At 33.9% G+C, this 27351-nt stretch overlaps 1 protein-coding gene across 2 annotated transcripts in view; it reads right to left on the reverse strand.

The window, feature by feature from the left end:
- Positions 1-1351: 1351 nt before the first annotated feature.
- Positions 1352-27351, reverse strand: part of BMPR2 (bone morphogenetic protein receptor type 2) — a 134306-nt gene continuing 108306 nt past the window's right edge. Inside the window, exons 9-14 of one of the 2 annotated variants that reach the window (XM_033111423.1) lie at positions 23980-24140; positions 22925-23072; positions 18417-18553; positions 8006-8178; positions 4550-5829; positions 1352-3222 (exon numbers count right to left, since the gene is read on the reverse strand). In XM_033111423.1, coding sequence (XP_032967314.1) covers positions 2972-3222; positions 4550-5829; positions 8006-8178; positions 18417-18553; positions 22925-23072; positions 23980-24140 — 2150 coding nt within the window. In that variant the 3' untranslated portion in view covers positions 1352-2971. The remainder of the gene's footprint in view (positions 3223-4549; positions 5830-8005; positions 8179-18416; positions 18554-22924; positions 23073-23979; positions 24141-27351) is intronic. The other variant, XM_033111422.1, reaches the window with a different exon arrangement.

Here is a 27351-nt window from a genome sequence, read left to right on the forward strand (position 1 = left end):
CATTCAGTATACAACAAATGGTCAATTAGTATTATTTCACTTCTGCATCTTCCCAGAACTTTTTATACCAATTATCAGGGCTTTTTATCCTCCCTCTTCCCCTGCCCCATTATACATTTAAAAAGGGGGAACATTTTTAGGAATTATAATTAAATCACTTTTGTCTATACACAATTCCAATCAGGTCCCTTCAATTACTTAGTTCTGGTATACAATTAGGTTAATTAAGGGAATTAAGAATAGACTTTGCCTATTATAATGCCTTTCAGCTTGTAATACTATCTTGCAAAATGAATTTAATATTTTTTCATTGAATAGACTTCTATTCAAAAGGATTCAAATGCTTTTCTACATATGAAATGTTGTATTGCAGTTAAATATTAGCTTTAAGAAACATTTATTATTAGATGAATAAAATTGGCAAATATGTATTTTAAGTAATTTTGCTTGCTTGTATATTATAAACAGATTCTAAAAGTAAATCAGTCTGATGTGCAATTTAATTTAAATTTCATTAAATGATCTACACTTTCCACTTCTATTTTTTCAAGAGTCTACTTAAAAAACTGGGGAAATTATTTGTTTTAAACATGCTTGCATGAAAAGGGAAATTATAAGTTCTTTTAATTTGTATATTAATTTTTGCAAGTATTTTATTATTAAGTATCAAAAAATGTTGGAAAACTTACAATCCACTGGCCCAAACACAAGGTATAGTAGAACATAAGGTAATTCTTCTTCTGTCAGGGAAAGATCAGTTAGACCTCAAATGGTCACTTATCCTCAATACTTCCAATCAGAGAAGGACTATAATATATTTTGACTCAAAGATGTTCTACAAAGATTTGAAAATAATATCCTGAAATGTGGTTGAAACACACTTAAAAGCAAGGGAACTCAGTGAAAATTTACTGGGAAAGATATAAATAATTTGTTACATAGATAAAATAACTAAAATGGAAAATATTTTATGCGAGAAGACTGAAAAATATTCTAAGGGTCTGAATCAAGATAAAGGACAATAAAACATAATAGTTGGAAATCCTGGGCACTAGTAAAATAATCAACTCTAAGAATTCAAAACTGTGTTCGGCAATCCAGCTGAATAAATGTAAGTGTTGTAATATCTAACTTTAAGATCACAGCAGATACAAAACAAGAGAATGCTTATATACATGTCTTAAGTATTTTGGACAGCAAATTGGGAAATTTGGATTGTTTTAGCTAAACGATGAAGATAGAGGAATATGAGTGAAAAAATATTGTTCAGGGGATTTTTGTTTCCTCTTAGCTTTTTATGTCCCAGAGAAATCTTAGAACTTAATTAAGTGTACTAAGTACTCTGAGAATCTGTAAAAAATAAGTGACAGCATCACTGTTTGCAAATTGATAAAAGTAATTTGTGCTTATAAAAAAAAAGTCCCTTATTTGATATAAAGTGCTTTATTTAAAAAAAAACATGCAGAAGTTGTTTTAGAGACAATTATCAGTAATGAAAGTAGGAAAGAAGCTTTAAAAAAACAGTATGATTTGAAGGATACATAACATCTTATCACTAAAAGGTATATTTGAATATAATGCAAATAATAAATGCTGCTCACATATCAGAGATCATGTGAAAATTTGGCAAAAGGAGAAATGATGAAAATAAGATTAGTGAAAAAACACACAGTTTTGAAAAGAGAGAGGTAAGTCTCAGTCTGCTCAAAAATGATAGGTTTGGCAGCACTCCTTCCTTTGACAGGGATTTGGCATGCCAACTGAATGATTTTTTTCCACACAGTGTTTTAGGTCATGGGAAGAGGAATCATTTTCAGACAGTCACCAGCTTTGCTTGGGGAAAGGATAAAAAGATACTACAGGTTCAAAACTAAGAATCACTTTTGAAGTTATTTTAAACAGGAAATGTAATTTTATTTGAGTCAAAGATGGCCTATTCAGAGAATGAAGGATATAACACTATATTGTCTTAACCATCTACCTACTTCAAGATTCTTGTAAGTATAGCTCTATAAGTTTTCTGATAAAAAATGTGCTTCTTAAATAAATGAAAAAGAAACATTACATATAAAAATAAAATAAAATGGAAAAAGGCTAATATTTGACTTCCTCTACTTTGTTCTATGCTCTCTTATGCACTTCCAAAACCAGAACCAAGTATGTTTATTAAAATGCCTGGAAGGAAACATTTAGGATTTGGAAGGTTAAAAGAAGTAGCATTTCAAATTAGGTTTTGGTAGTTCCTTCTTTAGAGCCCTTTGAGACATGTTTCTGCATTCTCCATAAGGAGAGAGAAAGCAAGTAATCAGATAGCTGCTTTCTCCTCTGCAAAATTCACTGTCTTTGAACAGACTTGCCAAAAGTATGGGGGGTGGGGGAGAAAAATGTTCATATTATGGAAGAATGTATGCTCTGTTAGGAAGAGAGCTTACAAGAAAGCTTATTTGTGGCCTATAGACTATTGCACATTCAAACAAAACACAAGAGAAAAGAATGTCCAACAGACAATATGTTCAGGAACATATCAACATATAAACTAGCTTGTGCCCAGAAATAAAACATGGATACCAGATACCACTGCAGTCAAACCTGTCTTAATTTGCTTCTGTTTTAATGACCTTTAGAAACTATTTCAAACTGATTATCAGCAATACATTGTTTTTGCTTTTTTTTCTTAAAAAAATATTTTGAGACCACTTTTGATACACACATATAATTCTGTGGTCATAACAGACAAATATAACTTTAGCGAGACTAAACAAAAGTGCAAAAATTAAAAAAACAAAATTAAAAATATGGAAGCATAAGCTAAATTTTTCTGCATAGCTGAAATCTATTTAAAGCAAGTCCTTGTTGCAGGGGTGGAAGGGGGTACTGACAGGAAGATAAAGCAGTTTTTTTTTTTTTTAAATGTCTTCTGCATGTTTAAATTATGCAAAAAATAATTTCACTCCATGGACTTGAAAACATTTCACAGACAGTTCATTCCTATATCTTTAGACACCATAGTTGTGGCAGTACCACCTTCTGCAAGGTAAACGGCGGTGCTAGATTTGGAATGAACGGCCCTGTCACTGCCATTGTTGTTGACCTCACAGTCCAGTGGTTCAGTGGAGATGACCCAGGTGGAGGGGCGCCACCGCTTAAGAGAATAGGGAGTTTTCACACGTTTCTTGATCTTTTCACCAGATCCTGATTTGCCATCTTGTGTTGACTCACCTACTGAAAATAAAAGTACAGAAAAATGAAATATATATAAAGACAATTTAAAAATAAAACATTAGGATTATAACTTGAGCACAGATCAAATTACTGCCTGCAGGAGATGCTAATGGACACTTCCTGAAATTCATGATGCCAGGAAATATTCTAGGAAAAATTTAACCGACTTATTTTTGAGACTCTTTATGCCCAAAGTTTTTATAATGGGTTGAATTATTCTATAGGGCAAGGGAGGAAATATTTTAAAAACCACAAAAAACAAAAACGGGAGAAGATTCAAAGTTCTCAGCTGTACTGTCAAATCCTTTGGTTACTAATAGCAATCCTAACTCAGCAAAATGCATTTAATCATTCTACTTAATGCTCAAAGCGGATCAAATTATAAAGGCAGTTGGCATATGATATGTTACAGAACGACATAAATTCTAGAATGCAAATTTTATAGTAATTCCCCCTTCCCATACCCGACAAGACATTTTACTGATACGGAGGGCCTGCCATTGGGTATGTCAAGTGGTCTGTAGTACAAACCACTCAAGCAAGGAGTTGGATTCTATTAATTGATTTTTGAGAGCTGAATTGCTTCAGCCCATTTTGTAGTCCTTGACAAAAACCGTAAAACATGACTTTGTATTTCTTCATAAGTACTGTCTGTCTAAAAGAGAAATCATTTTGTATAATGATGACTGTTAAAGATTGTGGTGAGCTCTCTTGTCTTGTGTTATAATCCCTTTCGGGCCAGAAACCAAGTATCAATTTATTTGTTTAAATTGTTAGGGGGCCCATAGCCCAATGCTATAGACATGTTGGAGACTCAACAAATACTCTTGAAAAAGATGACACGAAAAAACCAAGAACAACTTTATAGTTTCTTTATAGTGAGCTTAATGAATTTTTTCTGCACCTTTAAGATTTATTAAGTCTGATAAACTCTAAATGTGTATATAATAGAAAAGAATATCCTCAACAAACTGTTTCAAAAGTTATATTGGCATCATTTTACTTGGAGCTTTTAAACTAATATTCATTTAATCTTAACTATTCACAGCAAATATTTGAGTTGCATTATCAATCAGTAGCTACATAAGGCACATATTAAATTAGTAATTATTCTATTGTGATGTTGACTTTTTAATTATCAACAACAACAAAAATTACTTTTTCCTTTACAATAGTCTAATTACTTTTGAGGTCCAGCTAAATGGCTTATTTTATTTCCAAAAGCGGTAAAAGTAAATAATTGTAAGTTGAAATAATCTGATTCTAAGTAGTTACTTAAATGGTCCCAAAAGACAAGCAGGAAAGATTACACGATTCCTCCACTTACACTGCAAACTGCTGCCCTCGAGGACATTTGTGGCTGAAAGATCCAAAGAATTAGGCCTCTGTGCTCTTTTGGGCTTTGATGGTCCAGGATCTGCCACTGTGCTTGGAACACCCTGTGTAAGAACATCTTGCTCTGAACATGGGTTACTGTTGTTGTTATTGGAATTAGTTCGGCCACCTTCCAGTGGCCGTTCCCTCCTGTCCACAAGACGATCCAGAATACCTTCATCATGGCCAGCCTGTTGCTCTCGCCTCAATAAAGGTTCGTGCTCATCAGGACTGGAATTAATATTCAGCCTGGTGTCCTCACCAGTGAATTGATTCTGCAGCATTTCTTGGGCCCTGTGCGCCACTGTGTTGGCTGTCTGGCCAGATGGTACTGCCCCATTGGCATACTGGGTAGGGGCAGCATGGGAATTCACGTTGTGGCTTCTACCTGCCACACCATTCATGGTGACCGTCACCACATGAGGTTCTGCAGCATTGATTGTATTCATCTTGGCAACTCCAGTTTCTACTTGTTTCAAGTTTGATTTGTGCTTGCTGCCAAATTTCAACCGGGGCTCCTTGGTTGAATTTTTAGTGTTTAAAGGCAAACTTGTAGGTCTCTTAGGAAGATTCTGTTGCTTGGGGAGAGGATAGATCTGAGTGGACGGGACATCAGGAATTAGACATGCTTGGCCATTGGCAGCCTGTGTGAAGTCCTGCTGGCCTGTCACTTCTACTGCAAGCTTTATAAGTGGGTAGAGCAAACTAGAACTGGTACTGCTCAGGGGGTCTGGCCCACTGAACTGTTTGAGAGAATGCTCCATGAGATTCTCATCAGAACTTTCCTTGAGGTTCTTATCAACTTCTTTTGGGTCTAGCTTATTGGTCTCCAAGTCTTCTTCTGTCAGTTGTAAGCAGACAGGGGTTGGCCCAATTGGCTGTGAAACATTTGTGGCATGAAGACTTGTTTCATCTGGGTATGGCATCTCAGATATAGTGGTCATGCCAGTGCTTGGAGTGAGGCCAGTGGTGTTTGTGGTGGTTGTGTTGGTGGACAGGCTGGTGACGCTTGTTTCAGGGCTGGGGATTCGAGCTTGTGCTTGCTGTCGTTCATAGTTAATTGAGTTTCGGTTCTTTTCCCCTGTAGTCAAAGGTGTGCTGGACATTGAATGCTCAGAGGAAATATTCTTCACAATGCTGTCAGTGTGATGGATAGAGTCTTCAATGTATGAGGAAGAAGAATAATCTGGATAAGGGCCAATCTTTGGCACACGCCTATTATGGGACAGGTTGCTTAAAGAAAGAAAAAAAATGCCACATTGAGAATGTACATTTATGATAATCTCACTCTCCAAGTTTAACACCTCTGATTTTAAAGTACAAACTGCTTTTTATTTTATTCCTAACCCACATCTCTAGAGATTTAAAAATTCTAATCAAATAATTAAGTATCAATTAATAACTTATTAATGTTAGTTACATATGGTTTAAGCCTACTGAAAAACCTGCATGGAGCTAGATATGATTTTTATAGATGTTCATTATTTTGGTTTACAGGAGTTAATTAAAAATCTCCCCTATAGTTTTGTAACATTACCAAATATATCTTTATGAGCTGTATACTTGTACAATCATAAAAGAGGAACAACATGGCGTGTTTCTTTTGTACTCTAATTCTAGATACATAGTAGCTACTCAACACGTATGTTACCAATTAAGTTCCAATGGCCAAATGGTAAAAAGAACATAAGCTTTTAGGTTGTTCCAAAGTGCTTCCAAGAAGAGGCATAGTCTAGCAATGGAATGTATTTTCCTGGGGTAGAGTGAGCCACACCAATGAAAGTCCTAGAGCCCAGAGTATAGGGCAGAATGTGACCCTCAGATAAAGGATCAGACTCAGAAATTCTTTCCAGTTATCAAAAGGGTTCTCCACAGTCATCATCACACCTCCAGAGTGACGGTTCTTGAACATCACACTGTAATATATTTATGTTATTTAACATAAAAACCAGGGGTAGCTTTAACTAAAACAAAGTATAAACATTGGGAACAATAACAGATACAAGTGTTACAGGAGAACAGCAGCAGCTAAGGGGGCAGAGCTCCACAGTAAGACTGAGGAAGGGATGACGGGAATGCTAGGGAGGGGAGGAAGTAAAAGGCTGTTGTACTGCACAAGAAAAGGGAGTTTAGGAGGTCTGCAGGGTACGATTCAACACAATGGAACCTAGAGTGGAATGACCATGGCATTCAGGGGAAACGATTTAGAAGTGACTGGACATGGGAAAAAGCGTGTGAGGGGTAGAGCTGAAGAACCCACAAGGCACAAATGGCCAGAGCAAGGGGAAGCATCTTCAAGGGTTTCCTCTTATCATTCAAAAAAAGTTCAAAAGCACTCAAAGTAGCTGACTCTTAAGAGAGGTACAAATAGCATACTACAACACACAGAAAACATTGAGATGAAATGGAAGCAGAAGACTATCCTTAGGTATGTGTAAAGTGAGAAAATTTTTATTTAGAATTGCTAGTCTCTACCTTCTTAGACTTGCTGATATATAAAACATAAGGGTTTATATGCTGAAGTTAACTCAATCTGAGCATAAGTAGTGCAAACCCAATTTGGGGCCTATAGTTCATAATACAAATTGCTCATAGCAATTAGAACAATAGAAAATGTTCTAGAACAACAGAAAATGATTCAAGAATCAAGTGTATTTTTATCCCAATTTTCTCTGGTAACTTTTTCCGGGATGCTTTTCTGAAAATTTTTAACATGTATTAGTAGATAAAATGACAAATTTATGAAAAGATTTTTCCCCCAAAACATGGAAGAAAGAAACACAGATGACACAATCTAAAAGTTTCAGGTTTTAGGAATTTTTTTAAGCCCTTTTATTTAGAACCCAAAATCATAATTCCAACAAAGAAATGTCTCATAAAATGTTCATAATGGAATGGAAAGACCTTATAAATTGCTCTCATGTAAATGCGGTAGCAGTACATTCTGTAAGACAGAGCATTGGCTAGGAAACCTGGAAACCTTAGTCTCCCCAGTGAAACAGTGGTTAGAGACATAAGCAATTTCATAGTTCCATTTCCTTTTAAAAAGCAAACAAACAAAAAGCAGAGGAAGGAGGAATAATAACAAAGGATAAACAAGACAATATATGTACATTTTTAGAACTATGAAAATGTTTCACCTTTACTATTATAGAAAAGTTGGAGCATTAACAGAGAAAGACTAATCTCTTTGACTGTATCTTCAGTCAAAAAACACAGATTACCTGTTACATTTATACCAAACAAAAATCTTCAGTAAAAGAATGGGAATATTGAAAGAAAAATTGTAATATCAAATTGGATGAGTTAATTATTACACTACCAGACTGGTTTAATAGCATTTATTTCTGGTTCTCTGTTTGGTCAATTTTCAATACTGACTCATAGATGCCCAACCCCTCGGTCTTACCGCTCATTCTGCATAGCAGTAGACATTGGGTTGACTGTTGGGCTCACAGATTTGTTTCTTTCCCATATCATCATAAGTTCAGCCATCCTCTCCTCAGCACACTGTGCAGTAAGCCGAGCCTCGGCATCCTGGTCCCAACAGTCTTCGATTGTCTCCTTGAGTGACCTCACTGCCTGTAATAAAGTACAAGTCAAACAGTGTATCTTAAAAAAAAAAAAAAGTATTGAGTTTTTTAGTTACATGAGGTAAAGAAAAATCAATTTTCTTTAAAAAATATTTCACATAGCTATAATAAAATATTTTAGACTTTAGAGATTTGAAAGGGTCACATTTCTCAAAAGCTGAGGAGCAAGAAAGCAAGCAAACTTGAACTTAACTTCTTGAGGAATTATGCATAACAGCAAGCAGTTGTAATAAGTTATATATGTTTCTTCAAGGCCACAGGTTTAAGTCATTGTTGACTTACCACATTGATATTTCAATCAACAGCCACTAATTATCCACTTCAAAAATAATATTTGAATTTAATGTAATTTAGACACCAGGCTATCTTGTCATCCATAGTACTTCCGGACTTGTTTTTTGGATTTGTTTTTATTAAGCTTCAAGCTTTTCACCTGCTCTGATATTTACACTTCTTGTGCCTTTAAAACATTTTCAAAAAATAAAGCTAGAGTTCCCAGATTTAACAAATAAAAATACAGGATACCACTTAATTTGAATTTCAGATAACTGACAAATCATTCTTTTAGTATATTTCATGTAATACTTAACCTGAGTATTTTATCTGGCAAGCCTACTTTAAGCCAAAATCCTTGTTAGCAATCTTCGCAACATTTTTAATGTTTCCTAATATAATTTGTGTTCTGTAAAAACAAATCTGAACCTTGAACCTGCAGGAAATTTGATAACCTTCTTTCTGGGGATATGCTCAGTGCATACCTGCACCAAGGCCCACCCTCAACACCACCTTCCCCACTCTCTTGGCTCTTCTGAGCTGCCTGCCTGGGAGCAGTACTGCCCGTCTGATCAGAGCACAGATCAAAGTGTACATCTTTTCAGGAGGAACTTTACATTGAATTTTGAAATCTATTTTAATAAATGTCCCAGGCTCTGACTATTGAGTAAAATTAAAATTCAAACAATAGAAACAGACATCAAGTAATAATCTTCTCAATTAAACAATAATAATCTATTGTTTCTCAAAATTTGGAAGAACCTGAACACTAAATACTGATCAGGTAGAGTTTGAGGGCAAGTGTATACCTTCCTGAGGTGGAAGTTTGGTGTTTATATTAGAAATACAGTTGGGTCTGTTACTTATGGTAGTCTTGTTCTATAAAGTTTCTGAAAAAACACTGAATAACTGAACACTGAACCATTGTTTCTAGCGGAAATACAAGGTTAGGTTTCCTGTAAATCTCTGGCCACAATTTTTGTCAACCAATTAATATAATCTTGTTTTATTGATGTTGCTGTTTAAAGATACCTTTAAAAACATATATTATCATTTATTAACCCTGCATGCCCTAACAAAGCTAATCTAGCACATGTTTTTCTTCTGCGTAAGGCACATCACAGCCTTCTTGTGCTTAGAACAGCAGACAATACTTCAGCCTTACATTTGGGAACCATTTAAAACTGAAATCACCAACGAAAAGCAAAATAATATGAAAAATGAGGCACTAAATATATCACAGAAAAGGACCATTGTTGACTGTATAAGAAATTAAAGAAGAAGGCAGAGTGCCCTGTTAGACTTCAGTTGGGAACATGTACATCTGGTGAGTCAACTTTTTCACTCCTCTGCTATCCGTGAATGACTAAAAATGTGCTGAGTTCTCATTTGGGGACTACAAATAAATTTCAGCAAGTAGTTGAATTCCAAATATGAAATCCGTGAATAATAAGGAAAGACCAAAAATAATGAATTTAAAACTTACTTGGACTTGAAGATAATAGAGGAAATTCAGAAATCAATTATAACTAACTTTTGGTGATAAATATACATCTAAAAACTAGTTATACATTTACTTTAGATGATTTTGATATTGGTTTGACAAAATGAATTAGTCCCAGGTTATGAAATGAGAATTTTCTCTTTTTATTTTGACATAATTTCAAACTTACTTTTCTTATCTTTCATAACCTTGACATTTTTAAGATTATAGGCCACTTACTTTTCAGAATGTTCCTCAATTTGTCTGATGTTTCCTCATGATTATATTCAAGGTTTGTATCTTTGGCAGAAAAATCACAGAGGAGAAGCTGTGTTCCTCTCATTGCATCTTATGTAGCATGTACACAAAATTTGATTTGTCCCATTAGTAGTGAAGTTAACTTTAATCATATGATGGAGTTGGTTTCTGACAGGTTTTCCCACTGTAAAGTTCCATTTTCCCCTTTTCTACTCAATCAGTATTGTTTTCTGTTTCAATTAGTGGTTTTTGGTTTTTTCTTTTTTTTGGGGGGGGGTAGTGGGGGCGGCATGTACTTAAAGTCTCTGTAAACATCCTGTTCTGTCTTCACTTTTTCACCCACTAGCTTTTTAGCATGTCTTGATGTTTCTTGGCTGAGTTAATTACATCTATGATGCTTGCCAGTAACAAGACATTTAAAAAATGATAATAAATCCATAACAGAAATATGGACAAAGGGCACATAAACAAGAAATGCAAGTGCCTTACAAAATACGTAAAGATGCTCAACCTTATTCACTATGCTGGGGCAGTACAGTATAGTCATTAAGAATATTAGTTCTAGCTCTGCAGTAAGAGTTGTACAAGCTCAGTTAAGAGCCTGGCTTCAAATCTTGGCTCTACTACTTACAAATGAAAACAAGATCCATTTTTACTTATAAGATTAACAAAGACATTAAAATTTATAACACAAAGTGTTGGTAATGGAAAAATAGGCACTTTATATTGTTGGGCGTGCCATCGATTTTGAGGGTAATCTGGCAATAACAAATTTTAAATGTACTTATTTATCCTTTGATCCAGTAATACTATTTCCAGAAATTTATTCCTCAACTACACGTATACATTTGTAGAAAAATGAATGTATAAGATGTTCATCACAGTGTCATCTAAAATAGCAAAAGCTGGAAACTATCTACATGTCCTCTTATAAGGATCTGGCTAAAAACTTAACAGTATAATGTATACTATGCAGCATTAAAAGAACTAGCCGGATATATATGTTCCCAATTGCTAAGCAAAACTAGTAAGGCTAAGTTGGTATAGTGATTCCCATTTGTATGTTTGAGAAGTACCCTGCTGTATGAAAACATATAGCCTTATAATGCATAGAAATTTCTGGAAGTCTACAGAAGGAATTTAACAGTGGTTACTTCTTTGGAGGAGCTTTTGGATGTTCTAGGTGAGTGGAAGAGTTTTCACTGCATATTTTTTGTATTGCTAAAGAATGATTCTTTCTTGTTTAAACTCTTTGTTTGATTTTTTATCACATTCATGAAAACTACTGAATTGAATTAAATAACTTTGTTGAATGGGTAATATCTGTCACTAAATTCAAAAGGTCAAAAAGGGAATACAATCTCCCTCCCATCCTTTATCATCAGCCACCCATTTTCAATGCCTCTCTGTAGGCATCCAAACACATGCACGCCACATACCACACACACAAATTTATAACTTCATTCACGTTCTTAATTACTAAATGTGAAGTGCATGCAACACAGTAAAGTATACACACTGAAATCTTTCTAAAGCAAAGATTTGGACATGTTTCTACACAAAACTGAAAAGGGACCCTTTCCTTTTCAACAAAAATGCACTATGTATTGTACAGAGTCCAATTCACAAACTGCTGCCCCAGAAGAGCTCATAAACACCAAAATCCAAGTAGCTGAAAATTGTATATTGGCTGTTTTCTGTACCTTGAGGAAACAGGGTCATTAAATGAAGATAGATTTGTTACTTTTCATTATATAGGTAGGAAATAATTTGTTAAACTTCTTTTCCAAAATGAGACAGAAAAAAAAAAAGGACATTTATCAAGTCATTGTACTGTATGATGAATCTGGTAACCAGAAACCTTGGTCGCTACCTCTAAGGAGCTTCCTTCTTTTTCCTAACTTTTATTTATTTAAGTGTTTTTCCAGGACACATCAGCTCCAAGTCAAGTAGTTACTTCAATCTAATTGTGGAGGGCGCAGCTCACAGTGGCCCATATGGGAATCGAACCGGCAACCTTGTTAAGAGCACTGCTAAGAGCACTGAGCTCTAACCACGGAGCCAACCGGCTGCCCCCAGGAGTTTCCATTTTTAAGGTAGAATCATTGTTGATGAATAATAGTAGTAGCTGGTAATATTATCTACTGTTTTCTTTATTCTGGAATATTCGGCATTGCTTTACTCAGTTTCTGGGACCATTTTCTCTGACCAAATCATGGTTTTTTTAGGACCCTCAGAGTTCTATTTATAGTCAACCTTTGAATTCTCAATTATTTTTCTAAGTTTTCCTTTTCCAATTTCATATTAATAATTTACTTCTAAATCTTTACTTGTGTAAATGACTTATCAACCATTATTTTAACATTGTTTGGAACTTGTAATAGATTCTTCTAAAAAAAAAACCCAATCAACTTACAACTTTTATAAACAGAACCCATTTGTCCACTAGGAACTGCCTGTGTTCTATCAGCATAGATAATGTATCAATTTGGAGCTACCCTATCTGCGCTTTGATCTTTGCTTTGCCACTTAATAGCCACATATATCCTAACTTCTCTGGGCCTCTCTTCCTGAATATGAAAGATGGGAATGATGGTAGTACTTCACATAACAGTTGAATGAGTTAAAACAGAGTCTAGTATATAATACGAGCTTGGCAATTGTTAACCACTACTATTAACTCATCAACAAGGATTCTGCCTTAAAAGTGGAAACTTCTGAGAGGTAGGCCAAGGGTTTCTGGTTACCTGATTTTATTATCATCTAGTACAATGTCTTCATGAATGTCTTATTTTTCTCTCATTCAAAAAAAAAATGTTTTTAATGAAAATTACTTTCCAACCATATAATAAAAAGTAACAAATATAAAGCCATATGACCATACAAACACTTGTACATGAATGTTCATGGTAACTTTGTTGTATAGCCAAAAACTTAAAACAATCCAAATATCCATCACCATGCAAATGGGTAAACAAATTGTAGCATATCCATTCAATGGAATACTACTCGGCAATAAAAACGAATAAGCTAGTGATACATATAACAACATAGATGAATCACAAAATAATTATGCTGTGTGAAAGAAGCCAGACAAAAACAACTGTGTGATTCCATTTATACAAAATTGTAGAAAATGTAAACTAATCTCTAGTGACAGAAAGCAGATCAGCTTTTGCCTCGGGATTCCTGGAGAATGCAAAGAGGCATACGGGAGGGATTACCAAGGGACACAGGACAACTTTTGGTGGTAATTACATGTTTATAATCACGATTGTGGTGATAGTTTTATGGAGGTATACATGTCAAAATTTATCAAACTGTATACACTAATATGTAGTTTATTGCATATCAATTATACCTCTTTACATGAAGAGAGGAAGAATAGAGAAAATATAAATTTTCAGGCAAAATCTGATGAGTACTTTGACAGGGGCCTCTAATAGGATATATATAAATGATGATATTCAACATTTGGAAAATGAGATAAAGGTGGTATCATTATTAACAGACGAAGAAAGACAAGCAGGAAAATAAAAGAAAAGAGAAAGACAAGAAAATTTAAAGATCTTTTCTACCTAATAACAGGAAAATGCAAGCTGGGTCTCACAGGTAGGTCATGGAATCAGCTTAATGGGTTGGGACCAGCATTTAAAGCAAATAACTATACCAATCTCCCCAAACTGAAATACGCTAGACTAGAATAGAGGAGATAGTATGGTTAAGTATTATCTCACAACACTATATCATGATGTGAACTTATATTTCTTAACTCAGGTTGTGTGAAAAAACCCAGTATAGAAAATGCTGAATTCTAGATAACATCAAAAGCTTACAGATTTTGACAAGAAGATTAAAATGGAAAAACTGAAATAAATATAAAAAGAACTGGTATAGTTTAGGGGCAGTTTATAAGTTTCTAGAATATACAGTACATTTTAGAAGACTGGATTTAACGGGTGGAGAAAGAAAAAGACTAGAGGGAAATACCACTGAGGAACAATTCCAAACTTGTATGTGTCAGTATATTAAATCTATTGAGCAAAAAAAGCTTATGCAGAACTACCATGTTGCCCCGAAAATGAGACTAGCCGGACAATCAGCTCTAATGTGTCTTTTGGAGCGAAAATTAATGTAAGACACGGTATTGTATTATTTATATTATATTTATTATATTATAGTATAGTATAGTACATTATATATTATACAGGGTCTTATATTATAGTAAAATAAGACCGGGTCTTACATTAATTTTTGCTCCAAAAAACACAGCAGAGCTGATTGTCCGGCTAGGTCTTATTTTCAGGGAAACACGGTAAGACTAAGACTAAGGAATAAAGAGAAAAAGTGATTTTAGGAGGAGAAAGAGAATAAGTCAGTATTCAAGACAGATTTAGAAATGGAGAATAAGAATTTGGAAAAGAATGAAAATATGAAGAATGATGTAACTGAACAAATTAATACCAGACAGTTTTACATATGAAGAAAAAGCTATTAAAAAAAACTAGGGCCTGGGATGGCTGGATGTCTCATTTAGTTAGAGTGGGAGCTCTGAACAACAGGGTTGCCGGTTCAATTCCCACATGAGCCAATGAGCTGAGCCCTCCATAACTAGATTGAAGAAAACAAGCTGCCGCTGAGCTGCTGGAGGGACAGCAGGATGGCTCAGTTGGTTAGAGTGGGAGCTCTTAACAACAAGGTTGCCAGTTCAATTCTCACATGGGATGGTGGGCTGCGCCCCCTGCAACTAAGATTGAAAACAGCGACTGGACTTGGACTTGGAGCTGAGCTGCGACTGGACTTGGAGCTGAACTGTGCCCTCCACAACTAGATTGAAGGACTTGGAGCTGATGGGCCTTGGAGAAACGCACTGTTCCCCAATATTCCCCAATAAAAAAGAAAAAAAAACCCTGAATTTCAAATAAACAACAATTAAAAAAAAAACTAGGGCCCATATTTTTTTTCCAATTCAAAATATTTTGATATGAAACAGTCTTAATCTGTGTGTATGACTCTTACAACAGTACACTTTTACTATAAACTTTAAAAGTACCGAGAAAAAAGTTACTCATGAACCCAATATTCAGAGGTAACTATGGTTAACATTTTCATGTATTTCCCTCAGACTATTTTTCTATACTTCCATTTTTATCAGGAAACTGTTTATTCTTCCCCATTGATTGACTGATCTATGTTTGGGTCCCTGGTAGTTTTTAAAACTAATTTTTACATTAATTAATATTTGGAAGGTTTTGAGCACTGCTACTAGAAAACCGTTTTTTAATTTTAATGCAACTATGAAGCAAAAGTGACTTGTTTTAGACACGGGGTATTTATCTCTTTTTATAAACTATATTCTTGCTGTCTAACTCTAATACTGGACTGTCATTGCAAAGAAGCAGTTCTATGGACTGCAGCACACTAAATTTAAACGGATCCGCTGGAAGTGAACCAAGCATTACTTGAATCCCTTACTTAGCAACCTGTCTCAACTGGGAGGAAAAGTTTTCAAGCAAATATGCATATGATGCATATCCCATAATGGTAGGGTTCTCAAGAGATACTTCAAAATGAGTCCAATTTCTCTGGTGAAATAAACAATTTAAGGAAGATGAAGTTGTACTTCAGCAGTTAAAATTTCACAAAGAGATTTTTCTTTCAGGGATGTTCTAGTGTGGTTTGGACATTTAATGAATCCTGGTAAAGGATTCAGCCTCTCACCTGCTGTCAGGGACCCAATAAAGATCTGCCCCACTTCCCATGACAGGGACTGCAGTTTGGAGGCAATCTTGGGCGTACGTGCTTGGCAAAAAGTCTTCAACTGCCTTACACTTGAAGAACATTTCAATCTCATTTGAAGCAGAAACCTTCCTTAAAGGTAATTTACTGACAAAGATGTCCAATGAAGAAAATATTCAATCTAAATCTATATGGCAACATACAATATCTCTCTAGCCCCTCTCGGACATGCCACCATGCCATTTAAGTCATGATCCAGAATGAAAATATTCTAATCCTACCACCTGTAATTAAAATGTGAAAATATATAGGAAAAAGATTTAAATTGCTTAAAGGAAATCTTTTTTCATTTCTGTTCTTTAACTATAAATCAAGAAAATTATTTGTATAAAGTGTCAAATTACACCCTCAGAGATAATCAAATTCCTATTACAGTCTTAAAACAAGAACAGATTGCTATGGGAAAGCAAACTAAAAATTTCTAGAAATTATAAAAATGACTGTGGAAAGTAAAGTTTTAATGAACAGATAATTAAAGAAAGGTAAAGGTGAAAAATAAGTGACTTGAAATGTGAAGTTGAGTAAATATTAAACAATGCACAACAACAAAAAAAGATGAAAAATACACACAAAAAAACACCAAACTGAGACCTGGAATGTCAGGTGGTCCTATATTTGTCTAATGATAATTCCAGAAGGAAGAAATGGAAGAGAGCATAATCTTTTAAATAATATAAGAGAATTCCTCCGAATTGAAGAAACTTCTGTATTTTCAAGCTGAAAACCTGTTCAGTACAAGCAAAAGGTGTGAAAAGATCCGTGCCTACATATACTCAGGTGAAATTTCGTAATTCCAACGATAAAGTAAAAGTCTAAAAAGCTTATAAAGAAAAGAAAACAAGAGGATAAAACAGACAAAAAGCAATGGCATGAAACTGGCTGGCACTGGAATTCTCATGAACACATCTGGATGCTAGAGGACAATGGAGTAGTTACTGGTTTCAAAGTTGTGGGGAAAATGATTTTGATCTTGAAATGTTTACCCAGCCAAATTATTACTCGAGTGTGATGGGCAAGATAGAAGCATTATTGAATGTGCAAGGATTCATACTGTTTACTACCTATGCATGTACTAACACATATTACTTAAAGAGGAACTTCATCAAAGAAAATGTGATTTATAAGAAAGAAAATAACATGAGATTTTTTTTTTAAATGTTGCCTCTTGGAACTTATAAAAAAGAAAGAAAAAAAATGATTAAAAAAATCAGAGAATGCAGTGGATGGTGACTTTTAAAACATTCTTCCTCAAGTGGCAGGGGCTTATACTAACAGGATTTTTACTTCCTTCTCTTTGAGTCCAACCACAATACTGTATTGTGCAGTGGATGTTTACATAATCATAATTCGGCAAAATTCTGATGGTTTTATTTTACTTAAATTTTTAGATCAACCTGTAGACAAAACATAAGTTACTTAATAATAGATACAATATTATAAAACTAGGAGAGAGTGAGTGAAAAGAAATAAGAATAGATATAGTATTTAAAAGTTATAATGGTAACCTCTAGAAGAGAAAATTAGAAACAAAAACAAAAACCTCAGAACAATGTCAACAGAAATTATTTTTGAAGAGTGGTGGTAGGGGCAGGTAGTCTTTTTCTTTTTACATTTCCTTTTTTATGCCCTTCTATTTAATTTGGTTTTGCTTACCAAACAATAATTATAGGCATAAATTTTTTTTAAAGTGTTTAAAATGAGACATATAGAGTACTATCATTAGTAAGGGTAATTATGATATATCACACAATGGAATACGGACCAAATGGAGAGAAAGAGACACATCTCTAGGTATTAAGATGAAAAACTATCTACTGGAATAAGTTAAAAAAAAAAAAGCTGCAGAAATGATAGTGCATAATGGGAGGATGCCAGTTATATAAAACAACAAAAAATAATTAATGAGTTAGAGAGTAGGTGTGTGTGGGGATATATAAATGTTTGTTAAGATGTGTTGTAGCAACAATTTACTGAAATGGTGGGAGCCTTTGAAGATACTTCAGTGTTGTGAACTGCATTTTCAATAAGCAGAATTTACAGGCTGTACCTAGGTTTCTTTTTGGTTTTGCTTAAATTTCTATTAGCCATTGAATACGTAAGTCTTCACTAACATTTTTGGTATCATTCTAAAGAGAATAAGATGGAATTTTAATAATGTTTAAAATATTTACGTTAATTATCCCAGCTGTTACCCAATCTGGCAAACTTCAAACACAACAGTTAGGCTCCCTACATAGTATTTTATACTGGGGAAAAACTGAATCAAAAAAGAGGACTTTTAATATTGAAAAAATTTTAAATGTATAACATCATAAAATTGAAGTAAATTTGATTTCTGGTATTAGACAACTCTAAAAAAACTATTAACATTATTGACAGTCTATCCTCTTTTTAATAATTTAGTTTTTTCTTACCAGGCTATTTTCCTTCCAAGCTTCTGGGAACTTGGGTCTCTGTTTTTCCCTAGACACCAGAACCTGCATATCTTCAAAAGTGGGATGGTTTCCAACTTCTGTCTGAAAAGCCATCTGGTATTCTGGTACAGATTCACCTGTGAATTTTGTAAAAAGAAGGCTGAAGTAAAATTTCCAATTATCATAAAATGATAGAATAACAGGAGTATTTCTGATACTAAGCAAGCAAAGAAATTGTGTCACAATCTGTTTTTTTTTAACCCTTTCAGGCATATGTAGAAATCCTAAAGAGACCCTGTTATGGGTTTAATGCATTATTGATAAATGCTTTACTTAGAATAGTCTTTGATAAATTAAATGTTTGTTAAGCTAAACAGTGGTTTCAATGATGGACAGCTATTTTTAAATGGTTTCTAGTATTACTAAATTTTGGTTGCGGTTATTATAGACATAGGTGTACTTAATACTTGAAAATATGCCTGAATTCTTACCACACAGGGATCAAAGGTAGTGAATATGAGAAGTCCAGGATCTAGTACAACAAATATGTCTGTTGAACCAAAAATAACCGGGGGGGGGGGGGTTATACAAACATCATATCTCATTATATCCTTTTCTCTACTATAGCACAGCCAGATTGTATCAAATGTCACAAAAATTTTTATGATAATGGCCATTTGACAGAAAAATCAATATATTGATTTTTTTTTTCAAATTCCTCTTAAAAGCTGTGTCTAGATCAAGGATTTTTAACTATTATTAACTATTCTATCAGTTTAATAACCCTATTCAACACCAAAACACACAATCAGCTACTTGTAATGAGAGGCTTATGATTTTTTAAAAATGTAATCAAATTAAACTTAATAAACATACTGAGACATACAGATGACCTCTGGGACCCAAAACTTAGAAATCCAATGGTCTAGTCAAAATCCTGTCAAAGAACTCAAAGGAAATAGAGACCTTCCTGTCTCCTTGCTAATCCCCCCACCCATCGAAATGAAAGGATAAATTAGAAGAAAGAACACGAGGATGGAGGATAGAGGATAAAGCACTTAGGTTCTAATCTTAGCTTCATCTCTACCTTGGAAAAGTCATTTTTAACTATGCTGTGTTTCAGTTTTCCCATCAGCAAAATGGCAACATCCGCTCTTCCTAACTCACATGGAAATAATACATAAGTTAAAATGACTCTGATAGAAAGTACATTTATAAAACACGCAATTTAAGTTTTATGTTTCAATTTGAATATTCAAAAAAACCTATAAACACTTGTTCTCCACCAATTTAAAAGAGATTTATTTTATAATCTATACAGCATAGCCCAAATTTTCTTGAATATTGCACTATCTATAAATACAAGTGATATTTTCATTCTCTAAACATCTAAGTACTTATTTTTGATCAGAAACCATCAACACTGAGCTTAAAAAACAAAACTAAAGGATTTAATTCTGCTATTTAGTATATCACTTTCATTCATGAAACACCATATGGTAAAAACTCAATCCGCATCATCTGTGAACTATAAGATGTTTACTATTATTTTATCTGCCTCTCTGAGACACATACACAACACACATAATACCTTCTAAGTGTTATTTATTAGTTATTTTTTCTTCAAATGCTGGTTCAGTAAAATAATTTTTTAAAAATCACAATTTTATTTATTTGTTTTAATTGAGGCTAAATTATAATGAGAAAACTTGCTAAATGAAACTGATGTACAATCTTGTTTTGTGAATTGAATGACATTAAGAATTATAAAATTTCTACTAAATCTTCATGGTTCTAAATCTAATTGCTCCATAGATACTTGTTTAGAGCTAACTTCATATTAGGCAGTGGAAACACCAACATAAATGATAATGACATTATCATGGAAGTACTAGTCTTATTGGGTTTCCTTAAAACTTTATAATCACTGAATTGCTCAAGGGATGTTTTATCCCATTTTCTTACAAACTGTCCAAAATAGATCAAACGTCTAAGAATATCATATGCCAGTCCCTGTTTCTCACCTCATTTGCTACTTGTTAATTATGCCTCTAAGCAGTTAGGAATTTTTAGTCCCTTTCTTAAATAACACTTGTTCTCTTTCTTCCTTTTTCTTTCTCTTGCCTTTGTGTTTCCTTCCTTCCTCCCTTCCTCCCTTCCTCCTTCCTCCCTTCCTCCCTTCCTCCCTTCCTTCCCCCTCCTTTGTATAAACTTTGCAGCATTTTACTTTCCTTTGTTATAGACACCTAATTTACCTCTTTTGCTATTTTACAGAGAATCAGCTTTCATTACATGGTTTTTCCACTTATTAATAAAGCATGTACTGCATCTGGAGGTGTATCATATAAGTTTTTAGATGTTTTATAAGAATTTTATTATTATCATACTCTATTCTCTAGGCTTGTTAGTATGTTTGTGGCATCCTTTTTTTTTTTTTCCAACATCCACCAGATTTCATTGTTAAAATTTTTGAGTGGCCTGTATCTTCAGCTTGTGCTTTCTAGATACGCTTCCCTCCCTATACTCTTTAATATTCCTGTCTTCTGTATTCCACAGGAACTCCTCTAAGGATACCAATGACTCCTCCTATTCAAATTCAAAGATCATTCCTCAGTTCTATTTCTTTTTGACTTTTGATTACCTTGATTGCTATCAATCTTGGTTCTAACACTGACTTCCCAGATACTATGATTTCTCAGTTTTCTCACTCATTTTCTATTTGTCTTTATAACTAAACTATTTGAGTGGAGGTCCCCCAATATTCAGTCTTTATTCAACAATTTTTTCTCTTCATATGTTCTTAGGGGATTACATCCTATCTTAAATTCTCAATTATCATCTCGATGTGGACAATTCCCAAATAATCATTTTAATCTTAGTTCTCTCAACATCTTCTTTATTCTTTTAAATTTTTTTAAAATTTCTTCTGTTGTCTTATCAGTACCCCATCCAAAAGTCTCCATAATTAACTCATCTTTCCAATGTAAACCAGTATTTTTCCCTCAGTTCCTGGCTGCCACTCTCACTCTTTCTCAGATCTCTGAATATTTCTCAATTCCTTCCACTTTCTTCCACTAGTTAACCAAAACCACAGATTCCTTTTCTACATTTTCTTTCACATGTGCATCTTCTTCCTCATTTCCATATCCAAGATTATAGCGTATCTTAATGCAACTCTCTTCTTTTCTCTTTATTTTTGTTTTTCATTGTGGTTAAATATCCATAACAAAATTTACCATTTTAGCCATTTTCAAGTGTACTAAGTATATTCTATGGCACAAAATATAGTCACACTGTTGCGCAACCATCACCACCATCATCTCCATAACTTTTCTCACCTTCCCAAACTGAAACTCTGTATCCATTAAATAATAACACCCTATTTTTTTTAACTTCTTCCAGTTTGTTCAATTACAGTTCATCCAAGATTTAATTGCCTGTCTCTTTTCAAATAACTAATATTGTTCTCTATTGTTTATCAGATCAAAAACAATAGTTATTCTTTGAATGCAGTTGTTGAAAAAATGTTGCTGATGGCAGTATACTAATGCTGATACTGTAAGAATCCTTTAAGTCAGACATACTTCTAAAAAACAACAATTCTGGATTAGGATATTTAAAAAAATCTGTGGCCAAAGTTCCAATAATAGAAATATAAAGTTCCAAAAGTTCCAAAATTCCAACAACACTGATACTACTACAAGTGCTGCTATTTCCAGAAAAACAATTAAATTGAGTACTCTGTACTTCCAGTTAACTGGAAATATATTTCTAAATAAGAATTAATAGACATGTAGTACACCTAAATAATCAATTTCATTATATTTTAGAATTATAAACTATTGCTATATGCTGTTTAATTTAAAGCACTAAATTTTCTATGTGACAATAGAAAATTTTCTATGTGACAATAGAAAATACTAAAGTTTCTATGTGACAATAATGACAGTGATATAAAAAACCATAACAAAAGGAGAAAAATTATAAACTCATTTGGTTATTTCAAAGAAGCCTCAAATAAGCATTTACATTAAATGAGTGTTCTTTCATTGCAAGGAAGGAAGGCATTCAGGTAAGAGGGAAAACAAAAAAAGAAAGAGAGAATTAAAAAAAGAAAGGATGAAAGAAAGAAAAAAGTATTCCAATGTATAATTCATTGTTTCTAATTCCTTATTGGGTCAATTCAGGAAACAATGTAAATACAGCTTATCAAATCCTCAGAGGATGCATAAGGAAAACTATGACTGCTAAAGCAATCAGAAATCAAACTAAACACAAAGATAAGCTATTATAAGCAACTAATTAAATTGCACTCAGAGACAAACATGGAGTCCTTTAAAAAAGTTTTTCCTTCTGGCTAACAATGTTTCTGAACACTAGATGGCAATGAACTAAAGGTTTAAATGAAAGTAAAAACATATAATACCTGACTTATTTACTATAGGTAGAAAAAGAAGATATAACTATTTCACTTCAAAACATTTATCAATTTTTGATAGATCTCTTACCTGGAAAAAGGTCTGTACACCTCATAAATATCTCCCAATAGATTAGTCCAAGTGCATACATGTCTACTTGTTTCAAAGCTGATTCACAGTCCCTCAGGTTCACAGCTCCCTCTAAAACTTCCGGTGCCATATATCTGATTGTGCCAACCTGATCAATTAAAAGTGATAAATTTCAGTAATATAATGTATCATATTCTGAAGGGCATACATTAGACGGAATTTATACATAAATTTCATGTCAACAGTATGCCAATGATTAGTTATTTGACCCTAAGAATGTCCCTGAAACTTTCTATACCTGATTTTTTATCTATAAAATGCCTTTCTTAAATATTTAAACTGTGGTAAGTCCATCCTACTGAATAGAATCAATCAAAAAGAATGAGCTAGATCTTCCTATGTATATCAATGCAAAAAACCTATAAGACACAGTGGGAAAACTGTAAATCAATTTGTACAACATTTAACATTTTAAAAATTAACACAAAAAATATATGTGTATATAAACCTGTGTATGTGAATCTACAGAAAAAGGTTAAGAAGGAAATGCTCCACATTGTAATAGTGATTATCAGAAGGTGACTGTCCTATCTCAAACTTGATAATTTTATTCTTGCTTCAAAAATCAGTTCCTATAAACTTCCTCCTAACGCTTGTCAAAAATGAGTTGAGGGCAGCCAGATGGCTCAGTTGGTTAGAGCACCAGCTCTCAACAACAGGGTTGCCGGTTCAATTCCCACATGGAATGGTGGGCTGCACCCCCTGCAACTAAATACTGAAAACAGCAACTGGACTTGGAGCTGAGCTGCACCCTGCAAAAACACACTGTTCCCCAATATTCCCCAATTAAAAAAAAATGAGTTGGAATGGCAGAAGCTTGCATAATGAATTGATGTCCTTTATGCAATGTCTCGGTATTTCTTAATTTTGTAATTCCTAAGATGCTGTAATTGGTAGCATATAAGGATAATTATCCTGAATAGTTAGTGGTTTCTTTAACGCAATTCATTATGTTTTCAAAGTATGCCAGTGTGATATCTTTTGTATACACTCACCTCACTTATGGCTGCATTGTCTTCTTCCCCTGGGCGCACCAGTCTATTTCCAGTCAACCTCATGGACAACCCAAAGTCACTAATAACACAGGTTCCATCATTTTTCACCAGGACATTTCTGCTGTTTAAATCTCGATGGGAAATTGCAGGTTTATAATTATCTGTTTGGATAATTTCAAATATTTATTAATACTTAAATAGCACTATTGGCCATGAAATGAGCATGCAAGTAATAGGGACTACATAAATATAAAAGATAGTGTTATTTTCTGCCCATTAATAATTTAATAACAAAAAGACATAAGAAATCAAAATTTCAACTCAAAATCATCATTATTTTCACTATATTTTACAATACAACTCCTGTTGAATGTATACTTAATTAAGCTTTAAACTTTTGCTGCCACTAATAGTCAACATGCTGTTGCTTCTAATTTTAACACAATTTTTTTTCTCTCTTCATTTTAGGATAGCGAAAGGAGGCAACAGAAAGCGGAATATTTGGTATAAACAGAAAAATGTCAAGGTATCCAAAACAAGTATCAATAAAAAACGGACATGGTTCCAAAACGTGTATGTATACGTTACACTCTTCTATGGCTAAACAGCTCAAACCTGTGACTGACCGTCAGTTCTGCCCTAGGTTTAGCCATGTCTCTAAGCCCACGTCAGTGTTTCAAATCAAACGAGAAATAATCTTACAATGGTCTGGAATAGAATCACTTGACTAAATATTCCATGAAGGTAGATAGAACATGTTTTACCTGAATTCAAAAGGCTTGGCACAGAGTAAATGCTGGCTGACTGAAAGAATGTATCTAATCTAAGCCTCTAATCAAAAACACCACCTATTTTTTTCCTCTCTAGAAGGAAACCTTATATAAATTTATATTAAGACCATAGCTCTCAAAATGAAAAATATTCTAAAATTTAAAATAACTCCCTAGACATACAAAGAAATTCAGCAATCTGAACAAAGTCAAGGTGTTTATTGAGTGTTTATACGAGTATTTACACAGAAATAGACTCAGTGTTTACATGTTTTACTCTCATTAATACTAGACTGCACTGTCACCAACAATGAAACTAAAGACAGAGGATAATGGTTCCTTTGATATCAAAAAAAAAAAAAAAAAAAGCAACAGCACAACTGAAAGAAAAAAATAATAGTTATCAAATTTCTTTATCTAAGAGTTGATTTCTTTCTCATTTTCTCACCTTCCCACTTCCTAGCTCCCCTTCTAAAGTTCGTACTAACATGGCTTAACTCGACCCCTAAAAGAGCTGCATTTCTTATTCTGGATACACCACCACCACCACCAGTATACGTGGTATAATCTCAAGCTGATATTTATATAAGAAAATTTATAAAGACATTGGAAAATGTTTGTGTACTAATACCGAATCAACACTTAAAAGATCTCACACATTAGGAAACCCAGGTTAATAATGGGGAGAATATGCAAGGAATCAGACACAGCCAGAGGGGAAAATTAGGTAGTCCTCCTGCCACTATTAAAAAATAATAAAAAAGAAATGAAAAGAAAAGGAGAGGGAAGGAATAAAGGAGAAAACAAGGGAAAAGAAAAGAAGAGACAAGATAGGGTTCATTGCCAATGCAAAGGGTAAAACTACAAACTGTCCTTTTGAGACTTCTTTTCCCTTTAAAGATCTCCTCAGTATTCATTTTAACCTTTTTTATTTCAGGGGTTGGGGGTGCAGAGAAAGGAACAGAACATACAATGATTTTTCCCTGGGCAGCAGCACTGCAACAGGCAAGTATCTCAGAGGAAAGCAGGACATAATAAAACCTTAATGAAAAAGGTCTCTCTGTGGATCTTTAGAGAAAGAGAGAGCGAGAGCGAGAGCGAGAGCGAGAGAACAAGCACAAGAGCAAGCAAAGGACAGAGAAGGATATACATAAACTAGTTAATAACAATTTTCTGGTTAGTTTTGAGTGATCTATATATGTTTTTTCTTTTTTAGATTTTTGTGTGTGGTAATAAAAATTCATTAGGAAAAAATTCATAGGGAAAACCAATTACAAATAAATAAACAGGTTCAATTACAAAATTTCTATGCTAAACAGCAAAGTTATATATGAAGACACTGGGAAGAACAGAGTTCTCTGAAAAAAAATGAGATGACATTTTAAATGTTTTGAAACAGCATAGTATAGTTGGAATATTAAAATAGGTAAAACAGTAAGTTCAAACAGCCACTATTGTTATGGGGTTTTTTTTGAAATAGCATATATATACTCGTTTAAAAAAAGGTTAACTAGTGAAAATATTAAGTAATATTTAAGAGTAACATCTGTATATAAATAAAAAATCGTATTTGATGGCAATTATTCTTTTCAACCAATGTTTAAGTTGAAACCTTGCTGAACTACACAAGCCTTGACAAGCGGGATTAGGATGATATTTTAAGTTCTGTGCTAACCCAGCTCTTTAAAGGAGTTATAATAATATTTAAGAGTAAGAAAACACAATCCAAATGGTTAATGTGCTAAAGCACTAAAGTGAGTGCATCAAGTTGCTGACATAGGTAATAACACTGGTCAATTCTACATTCAGGAAAAACAAGATGTCAAGATAAATGAACTGATAAATTATTCAGGAGAAATTATTTATATATGAAGCAGCAGCTAGAAAAGATGATGCGTGCTATTACACAATGGAACAAAGATCTAAGAAATTGATACATTAAGGATTCTCTTCACTACAGAGGTCAGAGAAACTAAAAAGTACAATGTTCTGGACAACAGTTATGACAGGAAAACGCTGTTAAGGGATGAAAGCCTGAGAAAGCACAAAGACAGATTTTCACAGCAAAGCTAATTTAGAGGTGACTATGATCTGAGGTATATTTTGAAACAAAGTGAGAAAGCAAATCTATTAAAGAGATGCTATGAACAACTAGCAAAAATGTACATAAAAGCTAAAGAAAACTGCAGTTATGGCAAGAAACATAATCACGCTGTTCTGAAACACTGGCAAAAACTGATTCCCCACCATGCATTTTTGTCTTCCTACTTAGTAACAGAACTCAATATTATTTGAGCAGCAGTCCACCCCGCTAAAACAAAACAAAACAATATTCTCAGCATCTCCTGCAGCTAAGTATGGTAGCTAAGCGCGGACTAAATTCTGGGAAACAAAACGTAAGCATAAGACTGGGACTTCTAAAGGCAGAAGGGGGCAATTGCTCCTTCCTTCCCTTCCTTTTCTCTGTTTATTAGAATGTAGCATAATAAACAATGAGTGACCCTGAAAATATAAGCCATATATAAAACATAATGGAGAAGCAATATAGGAGCCTGGTGCTGCCAAACAAATTTTGACTGTCTCTGTCTAGATTCTTACATGG

This window comes from Rhinolophus ferrumequinum, chromosome 8 (assembly GCF_004115265.2).
Source record: "Rhinolophus ferrumequinum isolate MPI-CBG mRhiFer1 chromosome 8, mRhiFer1_v1.p, whole genome shotgun sequence".
NCBI lineage: Eukaryota > Metazoa > Chordata > Mammalia > Chiroptera > Rhinolophidae > Rhinolophus > Rhinolophus ferrumequinum.